General features: G+C 40.3%; 2 protein-coding genes across 2 annotated transcripts; one reads left to right on the top strand and one right to left on the bottom strand.

Annotated features, from left to right (window-relative positions):
- Positions 1-12,026: 12,026 nt before the first annotated feature.
- On the bottom strand, positions 12,027-12,894 carry MYCTH_66978 (uncharacterized protein). Its single transcript, XM_003663375.1, has 2 exons — positions 12,589-12,894; positions 12,027-12,505 (listed from the first exon to the last, which is right to left on the bottom strand). The coding sequence occupies exons 1-2, from the start codon at positions 12,668-12,670 to the stop codon at positions 12,429-12,431; spliced, it is 159 nt and encodes a 52-aa protein (XP_003663423.1). The 5' UTR covers positions 12,671-12,894; the 3' UTR covers positions 12,027-12,428.
- Positions 12,895-15,230: 2,336 nt separating this feature from the next.
- On the top strand, positions 15,231-15,395 carry MYCTH_2037651 (uncharacterized protein; the record flags this gene model as incomplete). Its single annotated transcript, XM_003663374.1, has 1 exon — positions 15,231-15,395. A coding segment is annotated over one exon (165 nt), but the record flags the coding sequence as incomplete, so codon positions are not given.
- Positions 15,396-17,291: the final 1,896 nt, after the last annotated feature.

Genomic DNA, 17,291 nt, shown 5'->3' with positions numbered 1-17,291 from the left:
GAGGAAGGACAGGGAATTGTATATAGTCACTCGTTCCACCGGACTTTGGCGAACTCTAGGAGTTTACCAGTAGTAACAATTATAATTACAGTACTTATACCAAGCATTGCTAATTACTGTAAGAGATAACTCTAAGTGTTATTGTGAACCCTTTGGCTTTACTGAATCCCTTAGACGACCTGCCTGCCTGTCCCGCTTAATCTACCTTCGTCTGAACCCTTTTAGAAGAAGTCTGAGCTAGGTTCGTCATAATATGCCATTAATAGCTTGCTATTAACGCCTAATCATTACATTAATGCTTGCTAGAACTTTGACGCGAACTTAGTATCTCTATTAGTAATCTATTCTTGTGGCCAAGTATATACTAATATAACTTGCTAATAGATTATGTCTACTAGCTGTTTAGCTATCTAGGACTCCTTATAGGGAAAGAAGTATGCCTATTTAGTTAGGCGATCCACTATAGTAAGAATACTATTATAAATTACTCCTATAGCCGTGTCCTTAGATTCTAGTAGCTTTGTAATAAAGTCTATTGTAACTAAATTCTATAGTTTGTCAGCTATTAGTAGTAGCTAAAGTAGCCTATACAGCTTATATCGTGCCGTTTTGTCTCGATTGTAAATGTCGTAGTTCTATACGACTTCCTTAACTTATACCGTTAACTATAGAAAGTCATAGTATTCCTTGACTTATACAATAGTCTTTGTAACTCCTTTATATCCTCTAAGTTTTGACTTATAAAGTTCTTAAATCATTTATAGCTATTGATCCCTATCATAAATATATACTTTGCCTCGGTACTAGAGTTTTCTATCCCTTTCTTCTACTCCATTAGGTACTAGTAGTCCGGGTGCTACTTAATATTATACCTCGTTAATCCTTTCTTCTCGAAAGATTACGTAACATTCTAGGAACGAGTCAAGTAGATTATCTTCTACAGGTATCTACATTTCGTAATATAACGTTCTATCCATTTGTTTCTTGAATAACGGTAGTATTATTTCCGTTCGTCCTTCTATATAATCCGTTTGTCGGCTTAAGATGTCTGCTTGTACGTTCTCTTTGCCCTTCTTATAGCAGATCTCAAAGTTAAATTCCGTAAGGAATTCTACCTATCGTATTTATCGTCTATTAAGCTCCTTTGTCGTCGTAAAGTATTGTAGATTCTTATAATCTATATATACTTATACTAGTTTAATCGTGCTACTAAGGTATGGTTACTATTCCTTAAAAGCTTCGATAATCGTAAATAGTTCCTTATTATAGATTAGATAATTAAGACGTAATCTATCGAGCTTCTTTAAAAAGAAGGCTATAGGATATAGCTTTCCTTGTTCGTCTCGTTATCCTAATTGTCCTCCGATAGTGTAATCTAAAGCGTTTGTTTCTACCTCGAATGACTTCTTAGGGTCTGGCAATACTAGTACTAGATCTTTAGTAATAGTATTACGGATCTGTATAAATGCTTGCTCGTGCTATTCTTCCTATTAGAATTTAGCGTTTTTCTTTATAAGTTTATATAAAGGTCGTACGATCGCTCTAAAGTTCCTAATAAACATTTGGTAGAAGTTCGTAAATCCGATGAAGCTTTGTATTTCTATAACTGACATTAGTTATAACTACTCCTTAATAGCTTTAACCTTTAAGGGTTCTATCTGGATTTGTTCTAGAGATATTTCGTATCCTAAAAATACTATTTTCCTAACGTGGAATTCGCTTTTTTTTTTATTAACTAATAGTTTATACGCGTATAGCGTGTCTAGTACCACTTTTACGTACTTCCGGTGTTTGTCTATCGTTTTAGAGAAGATAAGTATGTCGTCGAGATAATATACTACAAATTTGTCGAGAAAGGGTCGGATAGCTTAATTAATTAGGGCTTAGAACGTTACTAGCGCGTTTATAAGTCTAAATAGCATAATAAGGTACTTATAGTGGCTATAGGGTATCCTAAAGGCCGTTTTCTACTCGTCGCCTTCTTTGATCTATATATAATTATAGGCCGATAGTAAGTCAAGATATGTAAAATATTAGGCTCCTACTAACTAATCTCGGAGCCGTAGGATTAGTGATAATAGGTATCGGTTTTTCATGGTCTATTCGTTAAGTTATTAATAGTTAATATATAATTATAGCTTTCCGTCTTTCTTAGGTATAAATAGGATTAGGTAGCCTACTAGCGATATTAGTAGATAGATATATCCTCTTTAAAGATTCTCCTCTAAATATTGCTTAAGTTCTTCGTTCTAAGTCTAGCTTATATAATAGATCTTAAAGAACTTTAGTCATACTCCTTCCTTAAGCTTAATCTCGTAATCCTATAGGCCGTGTTCTAATAGTCCTTCTAGATGTTTCGGTTCGAATGCTAGGTGTCCTTTATATTCCTTCGGTACTTCCCTAGTCTTGTCTCGTCTCTTGGTTTTCTAATAGTATACGAACTTGATTCCGTCTATAGCGATGCTAGCGATTTCTCCTATCTTAACCTACTACTCTAATTGTAGTGCTCTATATTCGTTAACGGGGAGAATAGCTATCGGCGGTTTAGCTTATTCCTCCTATTACGATATTAATGTCGTTATACTACCTCTTCTAGAGTCTGTAATAGTCTATCTACTATTATCCGTCTCTTATAGTAGATCCGTAGGATATACCTTCCCTTAAGCATCGTCTATTTGCGATCCTTGTATACTCCCTATCTTACTAGTCGAATATAACTCTATTTAGGGTTATAGGTAGCTACTATTCTTCTAGCTAATGTCCGGGTCGTAATCTTTATACTATAGTAACCCTAATATTATATCTTTGTCGTTACCTATATCTATAATGCTAAATATGACTGCTATAGTCTTCCCTACTATAGTGATGTCGATTAGTTTGGTCTCCTTACGTACCTATTATATCGGAAATGGCCCTTTGACTATACTATACTTCCGCTTCATTCTCTAGGGTATCTATAGCTAATTTATAAGCGTTGGCGAAATTAGGTTTATCTCTGCTCTACTATCTACTAGTATAAGCATTTCGTGCTGTTTCTATTATACTATTATCTATAGTCGCTTATCTTGCTACCGTCGTCCAAAGATTGTAGCGATTTCCTATATTTCTGCCGGGAGGTCTCGATATAGTAGTCTCTTATACTAGTTCTTCCTATACTACGCTACTACTTGCCACTATATAGGCGTTAATGGTTTCTAGGCCCCTCGAAGGGCCCTGACCCGTTTCCTAGGTCAGTATTAACCTCTTCGGTTATTTAGCTAATAGCGGCTTCATCAATCGTACTCATTTCTATAAGCCATTAAGTGCTTACGGCTTTCTACTATTAAATCCGTTCTACTTCTTATCGTACGTGCTATAGCTTTATCTAAAGCTCCTAAATTCGCGATTTCTTTTCGTCTATATAATAGAGGCAATCGTTACTCTAGTACGAGTCCTATATGTCTTGTCCTATTTTATAGTACCTAGGCTAGGCTCGTCTTAGAACTATTATAATGCCTTCTAGATCACGGGCTTCAATCTTCTAGAGCAATTCGGCCGCTCCATTTCCTATATCGTGGACCTATTCCATAGGATATAAGCTTCTGTCCTCATTTCCTTATCAGGTCGGCTAGTGATTGTTTTCGAATTTGTTACAGAAGTAATATTAGTATCCGTATACTATATACTAAAACCAGGGCACTTGCGTATATGCCTCGTATTAAGGATATAGTTACGTAGCATCGCCTAGGAGGTATTAGAATTCTTTCCCAAATCCTTCCCACTATATATGGACTATAGGTACTCTAATGTTAAAGTAGAAGTATTTCTTCTAGTAGCTTCCCTATATACGCTCGTCTTTTCCGTGGTTCGCGTATATAAACTGGTATTCTAGGTTTCATATATTGTTATTAAGTTACTGGTCGTCAAGGTATTTAGCATAGCTATCGGGCCTATTATATATTATAGGCTATCCTCCTTTGATAGTTTCTACGATACGTTAGAGTTCCCTCGTCTTGTCCCTTAACTTATCGCTCTACTAGACAAGTCGAATCAAGCGTCTATCCCATTCACGCAGTTCCGTATTAAGCCGGAAAACTTCATTATAGTACTATTCGATTCGTTCCTAGAGGAATAGAACATTAGGTCTAGGTCTTTCGATTCCTTAGGTATTAGTTATCTATAATCTATCCTGCCTCTGTATAACCGTGAAACCCTATTGTCTTAAGGCTAGGAAAATCGAAATTAGCGGTATATACCCTCCTACCGTATCCTATTTGGCAAGACCTGTCTCTAGGTCTATAGTAACTAGTTCGGAGTATAGTACTTGTTCGTCTTTACTATTACCGTCGTATTCGAGACTATCCGTATCACTACCCCTATCTTCATAGCTCGTAGCTATTACTTCGATAACGTCCTTAGTAGTTTCGTCAATAACCGTAATTTCCTTTCTAGGGACTATCTTTTACTCTTTCTTCGGGCTTCGACATTCTTACTTATAGTGCCCTTTCTTTCTATAGTTATAGTAGGTAACATTAGACTTGTCTTTAGTCGTCTTCTTCTAGTCCTACTTCTACGTTATATCCATATCTATAGCTCTAGGGTACGTCCTATACAAGGTACTAACGTACACTTGCTTTTTCTTATTGTTAGCCTTAATTATAGTTCTTTTTATTCGACCTTGTTTCTATTACTCTTATATATAGAGTTAATCATCGATTCTAATAGCCTATATAATATACTTATCTAGGGTCTTAGGCCGATTATACTTATATAGCTTATCTTTAACCTTTTTCTTTAAGCCGTTATAGAATAGTTATATTAATGCTTTATTATTAAGCTAAGACTTAAGTATATCCTATCTAAACTATATAACATAGGAAGCTATTAACTTAGTTTATTAGAGATTAGCAAGTCTTTCTTATATATAAATCTTCTTATCTTTATTACCAAAAACCTTCTAAAGCTCTTCTTTGAAACGGTCATAAAATTAAAAGACTACCTATATAAATACGTCTTGGTCGTCTTCGTCTTCCTTAGTAAGATAATCGTTCTATATAGGCTCGAACTATCTAAGTACCTTGCCCTCTAGTCTTATAGCTATATAGAGGACTTTAGCTTTATTATCTAGAAACTTATTATCATTAAGCCAGAAGTAAAATCGAAGGTTTATTAGAAATCCTATAAGATCTTCCTTAGTTCTTCTATATTTACTAGGTAGTTTAATCTTAATACGGCTCGCTTTAGCGCCCTCGAGTGCCTTGATTTTGGCATAGGCCTCGTTAACTAGTTTCTACGAGTGCTTTTCGCTGTTCTCGAGTTCCTTGATTCGAGCTTAAGTAGCCTTGTCTCTCTAATCTAACTCCTAGATTCGCTAATAGAGTTAACCAAGCTAGGCAAGCAGCTGTTTAGCTATAACGTTAGTAGCTATGTCGATGTCAAGGTCGAAGTTACCTCTGTTCTAAACTATAATAGAACAAAGGGAGTGATAGCAACGTGTGACGAACCTAACTTAGACTTCTTCTAAAAGGGTTTAGACAAAGGTAGATTAAACGGGACAAGTAGGCAGGTTGTCTAAGGGATTTGGTAAAGCTAAAGGGTTTATAATAACACTAGTATTACGGAAATATACATGTAGATGCCGCCTGAGCCACTGATACAAACGGGCTAATCAAGCTAAAGGAATGATAGACCAATTAGGACAGGATCACACTTGGCAAGAAATGATCCTAGCAGAGGATCACTAGCTTATAACATAAGCTAGGTAAGCCAGTATAGAGGATCATGTCACAGATAAGCACATGGACGGCCTGGCAGGCTGCAGCTAGGACACGGGACATTCCGACAGCCAATCACTCGACGGACCAATCAGAAGATTATCACCGCCAAGACTAAGGTCTTCACTAGTGATAATAACATGTCACCGTCGATAACGCAGAATCACGAAGTGAAAGGAGAAGTGGCACTGGTGATAACTATTGAAGAAGGACAGACTATTGTGTATATATAGCTAGCCAGTCACTCGTTATAGTGGACTCTGGGAGTTCACCAGTAGTAACAATCACAATCACAGTACTTATACCGAGCATTGTTAATTACTATAAGAGACAACTCTAAGTGTTGTTATAAACCCTTTGGCTTCACCGAATCCCTTAGACGACCTGCCTACTTGTCCCGCTTCACCTACCTCCGTCTGGACCCTTTTAGAAGCAGTCTGAGTTAGGTTCGTCATACGTTGTTACTACTCCCTTTGTTCTGTCATGGTTCAGAACGGAGGTGACTTCGACCTCGACACCGACATAGATACCAACGTCACGGCCGAACAACTGCTTGCCTAGCTTAGTTAACTCTAGCAATGGATCTAGGAGTTAGACCAGAGAGACAAGGCTGCTTAAGCTCGAATCAAGGAACTCGAGAACCGTGAAAAGTACTCGCAGAAGTTGGTTAACGAGGCCTACACCAAAATCGAGGCACTCGAGGGTGCTAAAGCGAAGCGTATCAAGATCGAACTACCTGGCAAATACGGAGGAACCAAGGAGGATCTCGCAAGATTCCTAACAAACCTCTGATCCTACTTCCGGCTCAATGACGACAAGTTTCCGGACGACAAAGCCAAAGTCCTCTACGTAGCCACGAGACTAGAGGGCAAGGCACTCAGATGGTTCGAGCCTACGTAGAACGACTATCTCACGGAGGAAGACGAAGACGATCGAGACGTGTTTATACGGGCAGTCTTCTGATCTTACGACCGTTTCGAAGAAGAGCTTCGGAAAGTTTTTGGCGACAAAGACGAGAAGATTCATACGTAAGAAAGACTCGCCAATCTCCGACAGACCAAGTCAGCAGCCTCCTATATTGCATAGTTTAGATAGGACATGCTTAAGTCTTAGCTTAATAATGAGGCGTTAATGTAATTGTTCTACAATGGCCTAAAGGAAAAGGTCAAGGACGAGCTGTATAAGTACGATTAGCCTGAGACTCTGGATGAATACATCGCACAGGCCATCAGGATCGATGATCGACTCTACGTACGAGAGCAGCAGAAACGAGGTCGAATGAACGGAACTACGGTTAAGGCTAACGACAAGAAAAAGCGAGCGTACGTCAGTACCTTATACGGGACGTACCCCGGAGCTATAGATATAGACGTAGCGTAGAAGTAGGACTAGAAGAAGACGACCAAAGACAAGTCTAATGTTACCTACTATAACTACGGAAAGAAAGGGTACTATAAGCGAGAATACCGGAGCCCGAAAAAAGAATGGAAACTAGCCCCTAGAAAGGAAATTACGGCTATCAACGAAACCACCAAGGACGTTATCGAAGTAGCGGCCACGAGCTACGAAGACAAGGATAGTGATACGGATAGTCTCGGACACGACGGCAACGGTAAAGACGAACAAGTACCGTACTCCGAACTAGTCACCATAGACCTAGAGATAGGTCTTGCCGAATAGGACATGGCAGGAGAATATGTACCGCCAGTTTCGATTCTCCCAGCCTTAAGGCAGTAGGGTTTCACAGTCACGTAGAGGCAGGATAGATCGTGGACAACCGATACCTAAGGAATCGAAAGACCTAGACCTAATGTTCTATTCCTCTAGGAACGAATCGAATGGTACCGTAACGAAGTTTTTCGGCTCAACACGGAACTACGCGAACGGGATAGGCGCTTGATTCGACTCGCCTAGTAGAGTGATAGAATGAGGGACGAAATGAGGGAACTCTAACGTATCGTAGAAGCTATCAAAGGAGAATAGCCTGTGACATATGATAGGCCTAATAGCTACGCCGAGTACCTTGACGATCAGCAACTTAGTAACGACGTACAGAACCCGGAATACCAATTTATACGTACGAACCGCGGAAAAGACAAACGTACGTAGGAAAGCTACTAGAAGAAACACTCCTATATCAGCATTAGAGTACCTACGGCCCACGTACAGTGGGAAGGATTTGGAAAAGAGTTCCAATACCTTCCAGGCGACGCCACGCGATTGCACCCGCGATACAAGGCACATACGCAAGTGCCCTAGTTCCAGTGTGTAGCATACGAATGCCGATACCACTTCCGCGACAAATTCGAAAACAATCACTAGCCGACCTGACAAGGAAATGAGGACAGAAGCTTACGCCCTGTGGAATGGGTCTACGATGCAGGAAACAGAGCGGCCGAATTGCTCTAGAAGATCGAAGCCTACAATTTAGAAGGCATTACAATAGTTCCAAGACAAGCCTGGCCTAGGCACTGCGGAACGGGACGAGATATATAGGACTCGTGCTAGAGTAACGATTGCCTCTATCACGCGGAAGAAAAGAAATTACAAATTCGGGAGCTTCAGACGAAGCTATAGCACGTACGACGGAAAGTAGAACGGACCCAATGGTAGGAAGCCGCAAGCACCTAATGGCTTACGGAAATGAGCACGATTGACGAAGCCGCTATCAGCCGAATAACCGAAGAGGTCAGCACTGACCTAGGAAACAGGTCAGGGCCCTTCAAGGGGCCCGGAAATCATTAACGCCCGCGTAGCGGCGAGTGGTAGCGTAGTACAGGAGGAACTAGCGTAAGAGACCACTATACCGAGACCTCCTAGCAGAAACATAGGAAATCGCTACAATCTTTGGACGACGGCGGCAAGACAAGCGATTATGGATAACAGCATAGTGGAAACAGCACGAAATGCTCGTACTAGTAGACAGTGGAGCAGAGATGAATCTGATTTCGCCGACACTTGTAAATCAGCTACGGATACCCTAGAGAATGAAGCAGAAGCATGGCATAGTCAAAGGGCCATTTCCGACGTAATAGGTACGTAGGGAGACCGAACCGATCGACATCACTATGGCAGGGAAGACTATAGTAGTCGTATTTAGTATCGTAGATATAGGCAACGACAAAGACATGATATTAGGGTTACTATAGTATAAAGATTACAACCCGGACATTAGCTAGAAGAATGGTAGCTACCTGTGACCCCGAATGGAGTTATATTTGACTAGCGAGATAGGGAGCATACAAGGATCGCGAGCAGACGATGCTCAGAGAAAGGCATGTCCTATGGATCCACCGTAAGAGACGGATAGTAGCAGGCAGACCACTACGGACTCTGGAAGAGGCGGCACAATAACATCGATATTGCGGCAGGAGAAACGAGCTGAATCGCCGATAGCTGTTCTCTCCATTGACGAATGTGGAGCACTGCAATTAGAGCAGTGGGTTGAGATAGGAGAAATCGCTAGTATCGCTATAGACGGAACCAAGTTTATATACTACCAGAAAACTGAGAGACGAGACAAGACTAGGGAAGTACCGAAGGAGTACGAGGGATACCTAGCATTCGAACCGAAGTATCTAGAAGGATTACCAGAATACGGCCTATAGGATTACGAGATCAAGCTCAAGGAAGGAGTACGACTGAAGTTCTTTAAGATTTACTATACGAGCTAAACGTAGAACGAAGAACTTAAGCGATATTTAGAGGAGAACCTTCGAAGAGGACATATCTGCCTATCGACATCGCCAGCAAGCTACCTAATCCTGTTTGTGCCCAAGAAAGACGGAAAGCTACGGTTATACGTCAACTATCGGCAACTTAACGAACAGACCGTGAAAAATCGATACCCGTTACCGCTAATCTCACGGCTCCGAGATCAGTTGGCAGGAGCCTAATATTTCACGCGTCTTGACTTGCCATCGGCCTACAACTATATACGGATCAAAGAAGGCAACGAGTGGAAAACGGCTTTTAGGACACCCTATGGCCACTACAAGTACCTCGTCATGCCATTCGGACTTACAAACGCGCCGGCAACGTTCTAAGCCCTAATTAATCAAGCTATCCGACCCTTTCTTGACAAATTTGCGATATGTTATCTCGACGATATACTTATCTTCTCTAAGACGATAGACGAACACCGGAAGCACGTAGAAGTAGTGCTAGACGCGCTACACGCGTATAAGCTATTAGTTAACAAGGAAAAGAACAAATTCCATGTTAGAAAGACAGTCTTTTTGGGATATAAAATATCCCCAGGACAAATTCGGATGGAACCTTCAAAGGTTAAAGCTATCAAGAATTGGCCACGACTAACGTCAGTTACGGAAGTACAAAGCTTCATCGGATTTACGAACTTCTACCGGGTGTTCATCAGGAACTTTGGAGCGATCGTACGACCTTTACACGAACTTACCAAGAAGAACGCTAAATTCCAATAGGAAGAGCGACACAAGCAAGCATTCACGCAGATCCGTAACGCCATTACTGAAGATCTAGTACTGGTACTGCCAGACCCCAAGAAGCCATTCGAGGTAGAAACGGACGCTTCAGACTACGCTATCGGAGGACAATTGGGACAACGAGACGAATAAGGGAAGCTACATCCTATAGCCTTCTTTTCAAAAAAGCTTAATAGACTACGTCTCAATTATCCGATCTATAACAAGGAACTACTTGCGATTGTCAAAGCTTTTAAGGAATGGCGACTATACCTCAGTAGCACGATTAAACCGGTACAAGTGTATACAGATCACAAGAACCTACGATACTTCATGATGACGAAGGAACTCAACGGACGACAAATACGATAGGCAGAATTCCTCGCGGAATTCAACTTTGAGATTCGCTATAAGAAGGGCAAAGAGAACGCACGAGCGGACATCTTAAGCCGACGAACGGATCATACGGAAGGACGAACGGGAACAACACCACCGTTGTTCAAGGAACGAACAGACGGAACGCTACATCACGAAACGCAGACACCCGTAGAAGATGATCCACTTGACTCGTTCCTAGAATGTTACACAATCTTTCAAAAAGAAAGGACCAACGAGGCATAGTATCAAGCAGCACCCGGACCACTAGTACCTAACGGAGTGGAAGAAAGAGATGGGAAACTCTGGTACCGAGGCAAAGCGTACATCCACGACAAAGATCAACAGCTGCGGATGATTCGAGAACTCTACGAGTCGAAACTCGGAGGACATAAAGGAGTTACGAAGACTATCGTATAAGTCAAGAGACACTACGACTTTCCACAGTTAACGGTACAAGTTAAGGAAGTCGTACAGAGCTACGATATCTATAATCGAAGCAAAACGGCACGATACAGGCCGTATAGGCTACTTCAGCCACTGCTAATAGCTGACAAACCATGGAGTTTAGTTACGATAGACTTCATCACAAAGCTACCAGAATCCAAGGACACGGCCACAGGAGTAATCTACGATAGTATTCTTACTGTAGTAGATCGCCTGACTAAATAGGTATACTTCTTTCCCTACAAGGAGTCCTAGATAGCTAAACAGCTAGCAGACGTGATCTATCGGCAAGTTGCATTAGTGCATACTTGGCCGCAAGAATGGATCACCGATAGAGACACCAAGTTCGCGTCAAAGTTCTGGCAAGCGTTAATGTAACGATTAGGCGTTAACAGCAAGCTGTCAACGGCATATCACCCGCAGACTGACGGACAAACGGAGCGACTAAACTAAGTTATCAAGTAGTATCTCCGTTCTTATGTCAACTACTAGCAAAACGACTAGGTCATGCTGTTGCCAACAGTATAACTCGCTTATAACACGACGCTAATAGAAACGACTAAAGTCATACCGTTCTTCGCGAACTACGGATATAAAGCAGACCTTAGGCAAGGACTAGAGGTCATAGTGCCAAGAGCAGTAGTCAAAGCAGAACAGATATACGCACTATACGAGAAGCTTAAGAAGGAACTCGAGTTTGTCAAAACCAGAATGAAGAACTACTATAATAAATATAGGCTCGAGGGACCTTACCTAGAGAGGGGAGACAAAGTCTACCTGATTATACGAAACCTGCAAACCAAACGACTAAGCACGAAGCTAGACTTTAAGAAGGTCAGACCCTTCGTTATCAAAGAACGAATTTCGACATCTAACTACCGACTATCGTTACCATCATCTATATGACTACAGACGGATGTTTTTTATATTTCACTTCTTGAACTAGCACCAAAGAACGCCAAGGTTGCTACGCATATCGAAGCAGAGGATAAAGAGGAAGAATAGGATATCGAAGAAATTCTGGATTCACGTATTATTAATAGGGAACTATAGTACCTGGTCAAATGGCTTGATTTTGGACTAGAAGATAACTCATAGGAACCAGTCAAGAATTTGAACTGCCCTAAGAAACTAGAATAGTTCCACCAGCAGAACCCGGATCGACCAAAGAAAAACCTGGGACAGAACCAAAGACGGCGCCCTAGTCGACAGCATCGACGGCATCATTAATCTGTGACGAGGGCATAGCAGGCGTCTCTTGCCGCTTAACCTCCTCTAACTCGTCCAAGGTCGACAGACCACGCGCCACCATATCGGCACCTTTCTCTACTAAAAACTCCTTCTACTGACGAAGATGCCGGAGTCACGCAAGCTTTTCGGACAACTTATGCTAGGCCTCTTCTAGATGGCGTTAGGATTTATCTAGCTTAAGTTCGACACGACGTTTAGTATCTTTGATACGACGCTGCTCCTGAAGAATGTAATCCACTAGAACGAACATCAGGAATCATAGTAAAAAAAAAAAAAAAAAAAAAAAAAAAAAAAAAAAAAAAAAGAGGAGACAAGCTTATAGGAAGAAAGCGGGATGCCAGAGCCATCGTAAGAACGACCTCGACGAACATAGGCCTCGTAACGCTTTGTGCGCGCGATCATTTTGCAGATAAGGCCTTACGACGCGCACCAAGAGCAAGGCATAATAATAAAACCGTTCTCAGCGATGTTCTGAGTAAGGGAAGCACGGTAACGTGCAGAATGCGACTTCCGTTTCTCTATCGGCATTTTGTCAGCATGGCGACCATGATGCAGAAACGGGGAGAATACAGTACTTACAAGCGAAGGGTTATTAGCGCTATTTGAAACGACCTAAGAGGGCTTTCGGGTCGAAAGCCTTGAAGGAGGGGCATCGTGTCACGGATAAGCATATAGACGGCCTGGCAGGCTGCAGCTAGGACACAGGACATTCCGACAGCCAATCACTCGACGGACTAATCAGAAGATTATCACCGCCAAGACTAAGGTCTTCACTGGTGATAATAACATGTCACCGTCGATAACGCAGAATCACAAAGTGAAAGGAGAAGTGGCACTGGTGATAACTATTGAAGAAGGACAGACCATTGTATATATATAGCTAGCCAGTCACTCGTTATGGTGGACTCTAGGAGTTTACCAGTGGTAACAATCACAATCACAGTACTTATACCGAGTATTGTTAATTACTGTGAGAGATAACTCTAAGTGTTGTTGTGAACCCTTTGGCTTCACCGAATCCCTCAGACGACCTGCCTGCTTGTCCCGCTTCACCCACCTCCGTCTGGACCCTTTCAGAAGCAGTCTGAGTTGGGTTCGTCACAGATCACTACGACTGCTAGTGATCCTAGGATTATATATATATGTAGATAGTCACTCGTTATAGTGGACTCTGGGAGTTCACTAGTGGTAATAATCACAATCACAGTACTCGTATTAGGCATTGCTGATTACTGTGAGAGATAACTCTAGTGTTGTTATGAACCCTTTGGCTTTACCGAATCCCTTAGACGACCTGCCTACTTGTCCCGCTTAATCTACCTTCGTCTGAACCCTTTTAGAAGAAGTCTGAGTTGGGTTAGTTATAACTAGAGTTGTCTCTTATAGTAGTTAATAACGATGCTTAGTATAAGTATTGTGATTATAAGTTGCTATTACTAGTGAACTCTTAGAGTCTACTGTAACGAGTGACTATTTATATATATATATAATCTTAGGATTACTAGTAGTCATAGTGATCCTCTATATTGGCTTACCTGGCTTATGTCGTAAGCTAGTGATCCTCTGCTAGGATTATTTCTTGCTAAGTATGATCCTATCCTAATTAGTCTATCATTCCTTCGGCTTAATTAGCCTATTTGTGCTAGTGGCTTAGGCGGTATCTACATGTATATTTCCGTGACAGATAGCGTAATAGGCGCCCTAGTTAGTAGTCTTATAGTAGGTAAGGAAGGCAAGGGTAGTATTAGTATTATAATAATTTACGATTTTCTTAATACCTATATATAGGTAAGGGTTATTAGCCTAAAGCTATGGATCCTGAATATAGCTTTTATAGCTCTTATAGTATATTATATAGGAAGCGCCTTAACCTTAGACATACTTGACCTTATTACCTTTAAGAAGTCGGTCGATATATAGTAGGTAATACTACTACTTTTTAGGCTATAGTTTAAACTCTTTATTAGAGGAGTCGCCTTTAATAGTATACTTACTAAAAGAAAGGTTAATATTCTTATATTATAAAATAAAAAGTTAGTCTATACCTTATATATATATATATAATAGCTAAAAATCAATATAAGGAAAGGAAAACTTATATAATAATCTTTATTCTTATTACTACTAAGGTAACAATTACTACTATTACTACTAAGTAAACTAGTAGCTATTAATATATTAGATAGATGTTAATTAAAAAAAAAAACTTAAGGGCGTAATAGGGGTATAGGTAGCAAGTATAGTTATAGGAGGCAAAGAGCAATTAGAGGGCAAGGAAGAAAAGGAGAGTTAATTATAAAAGAGAGAATAGAAGAAAGAGGGAAGAGGAGAGGGTATTTATAGGCGTTAAGAGGAGGGCGATAAGGGAGTATATAGGACCTAGGCAACCTACTTATTATATATATAACTTACTACTATACGCATAGGTCGCGTTATTCTAATAATAAAGGGAAAGAGCTTAGCTTTTATCCGAACTCGAATAGCTACCTATTCGCGCTCGACACGCCATTATACACGTAGGTTACATCGTTATAGCGACAAAGGAAGGAAGGCATAGGACCTGCTTACAGGACCGATATAAAGGCAGGATATAGGGTAGGTCGGCCCGGTAACTGCGAAAAAGAGAAGGGGGGGGGGTATATTATAGGCCTAGGCTGTACCCGGGCTAGATAATGCCTAGGCTTTACCCGGGCACTGGAATGGACCTACCTTGCCCTACTCACGTACGCCCTACGGGTCTATAGAGCGTTCGTTGCTCGTTTATAACTCGTCTGGTGGACACGCGGCTAACGCCTAGTTAGCGCCTGACCTAGAGCCTAACTAGGCCCTACCTGGGTTATATATATATATATTAGTTAAAAGGCACTCTTCTATATAACTCTTGTATTTTTTCTCTTTTTCCTCCTTAAGGTAGTCAAATAAAATATTATACACTTATCTATAAATGCCATAAGGCTAGTATATTATAATAGTTATCAATAGGGGATCTAAATTTAAAGGGGAAGTGAAAGCTATCCTAGAGGAACTAAGGGTAAAACATATTATTAATTTTCCCTATAACTCTAAGGCTAATAGTATTAGTAAGGCTAGGTATATACCTATTATAGCCATCTTAGCAAAGATAACTATAGGAACTAGAAAGAATTAGCGATAGCTTCTTCCCCATATCTTATATACTAACTATACTACCGTTTGAAATAGCTATAGCTACTTACCTTTTAACCTTATCTATAACTATAATCCCATTAGCCTAATCGAAAACGATGTCTCTACCTAGCAAATTCTTTATTAGGACTCTATAGCCGTCTAACTAGACAGGGAGAATCAAGTAGAAGCCTATCTATGATTGCTAGAACTCTATACTAAAGTGCTACTTAATATAGAATTTAACCTAGAAGTTGCTATTAAAAAGATTACCAAAGCTAGACAAAAGATAGCTAAACGCCGAAATAAAGCCTATTACTATAAATTTAGAGCCAAGGATGCCTAAATCAAGGTTAGCGATCTTGTTCTAGTTTATAATAACATTTAGTAGATCGATATAAGCTTGTTTCGAAAATTCTAGTATCGGTAATATAGCCTATACTAGGTCTAGGAAGTTAGGAACAGGAATACCTACTACCTAGAGACTCTTAATAGTATAACTATATAGACATTATATTCCGCGAACCGCGTTAAGAAGTTTTTTAAGTAGGATAGAGTTTAGCTTAAAGCTAACGGATCTAATAGTTTTCTAGGTAAGCAGAACCCCTAGAACTAGGAAGTAGGTTCTTTGCTATTAGAAGCACTTAAAGAAGTAGTAGTAGAAGAGGAAGCTCCTAGACAAACTAGGTAACTATAACCAAGTAACTAACTTACTAGATCTAAAGCCTAAGAGTAATAATAGTAATGGTAAGAGCTTATAGTTAAACTAACTAAAGGGAAACTACCTAGATTTTAACTTTCAAACTATTAATAGAAATACAAGTTAACCTCGTTTGATTTTACTTCTATTTACTCTTTACTACCTAAACCCCTAATTACCCCTTTTCTATACTACCTTTGCCCCTTTTCCCTAAATCCCTAATTCCCTACCTACAATTACCGTTTACCTCGTTTATAAGCTACCTATTAATCCCTAACCGTACTATCCAAATCCGTTGAAATTAGAGAGCTCTTTTTTTACGTTACTAGCTAGACATTCTTCAGCTAGCTATTAAGGTTAAATTTGGCCCGACCTACAAGCCGAGGGTTAGGATCTTAGGAGCTATCGTTAACTATATCTTCCTATAAGTACTTCTTATCACTCTAATAGTAGTTTCTATACTGTCCGTCTAGGATAGGACCTATTGAAACGTAGCTATAGAATGGCTATATAGTGTGGATAGTGACAGGCTGTCACGGAAATATATATGCAGATGCCACCTAAGCCACTAGCATAAACGGGCCAATCAAGTCAGAGGAACGAAAGGACCAATTATAACATAGGAAGCACAGTAATCACTACACTTACTAGCGATTAGGGTGATCACCACCATACGATCACTTACAATCACCATAATCAGGAGTAATCACTAGGATTATATATATATATAGATAGTCACTTATTACAATAGACTCTAAGAGTTTACTAGTAATAGCAACCCACAATTATAGTACTTATACTAAGTATTGCTAATTACTATAAGAGACAACTCTAGTGTTGTTATAAACCCTTTAGCTTTACTAAATCTCTTAGACGACCTGCGTATTTGTCCCGCTCAATCTACCTTCGTCTAAACCCTTTCAGAAGAAGTCTAAGCTAGGTTCGTCACACGTTGCTATCACTCCCTTTGTTTTATTATGGTTTGGAATGGAGGTGACTTCGACCTTGATATCGATATAGCTACCGACGTTATAGCCGAATAGCTGCTTGCCTAGCTTGGTTAACTCTATTAGCAAATCTAGGAGTTAGACTAGAGAGATAAGGCTGCCTAAGCTCGAATTAAGGAACTCGAGAACGGCGAAAAGCACTTGTAGAAACTGGTTAATAAGGCCTACACCA

This window comes from Thermothelomyces thermophilus, chromosome 3, assembly GCF_000226095.1.
Source record: "Thermothelomyces thermophilus ATCC 42464 chromosome 3, complete sequence".
NCBI classification, from domain to species: domain Eukaryota; kingdom Fungi; phylum Ascomycota; class Sordariomycetes; order Sordariales; family Chaetomiaceae; genus Thermothelomyces; species Thermothelomyces thermophilus.
This window is presented reverse-complemented; position numbering and strand designations above follow the sequence as displayed.

What these genes read in the sequence shown, in the direction of transcription:
- MYCTH_66978 (XM_003663375.1), bottom strand. Translation starts at nt 12,670, where the DNA reads ATGATCGCGCGCACAAAGCGTTACGAGGCCTATGTTCGTCGAGGTCGT. An exon ending in TGGCATCCCGCTTTCTTCCT is followed by an intron (nt 12,506 to 12,588) that starts ATAAGCTTGTCT and finishes TGTTCGTTCTAG; the next exon opens with TGGATTACATTCTTCAGGAG.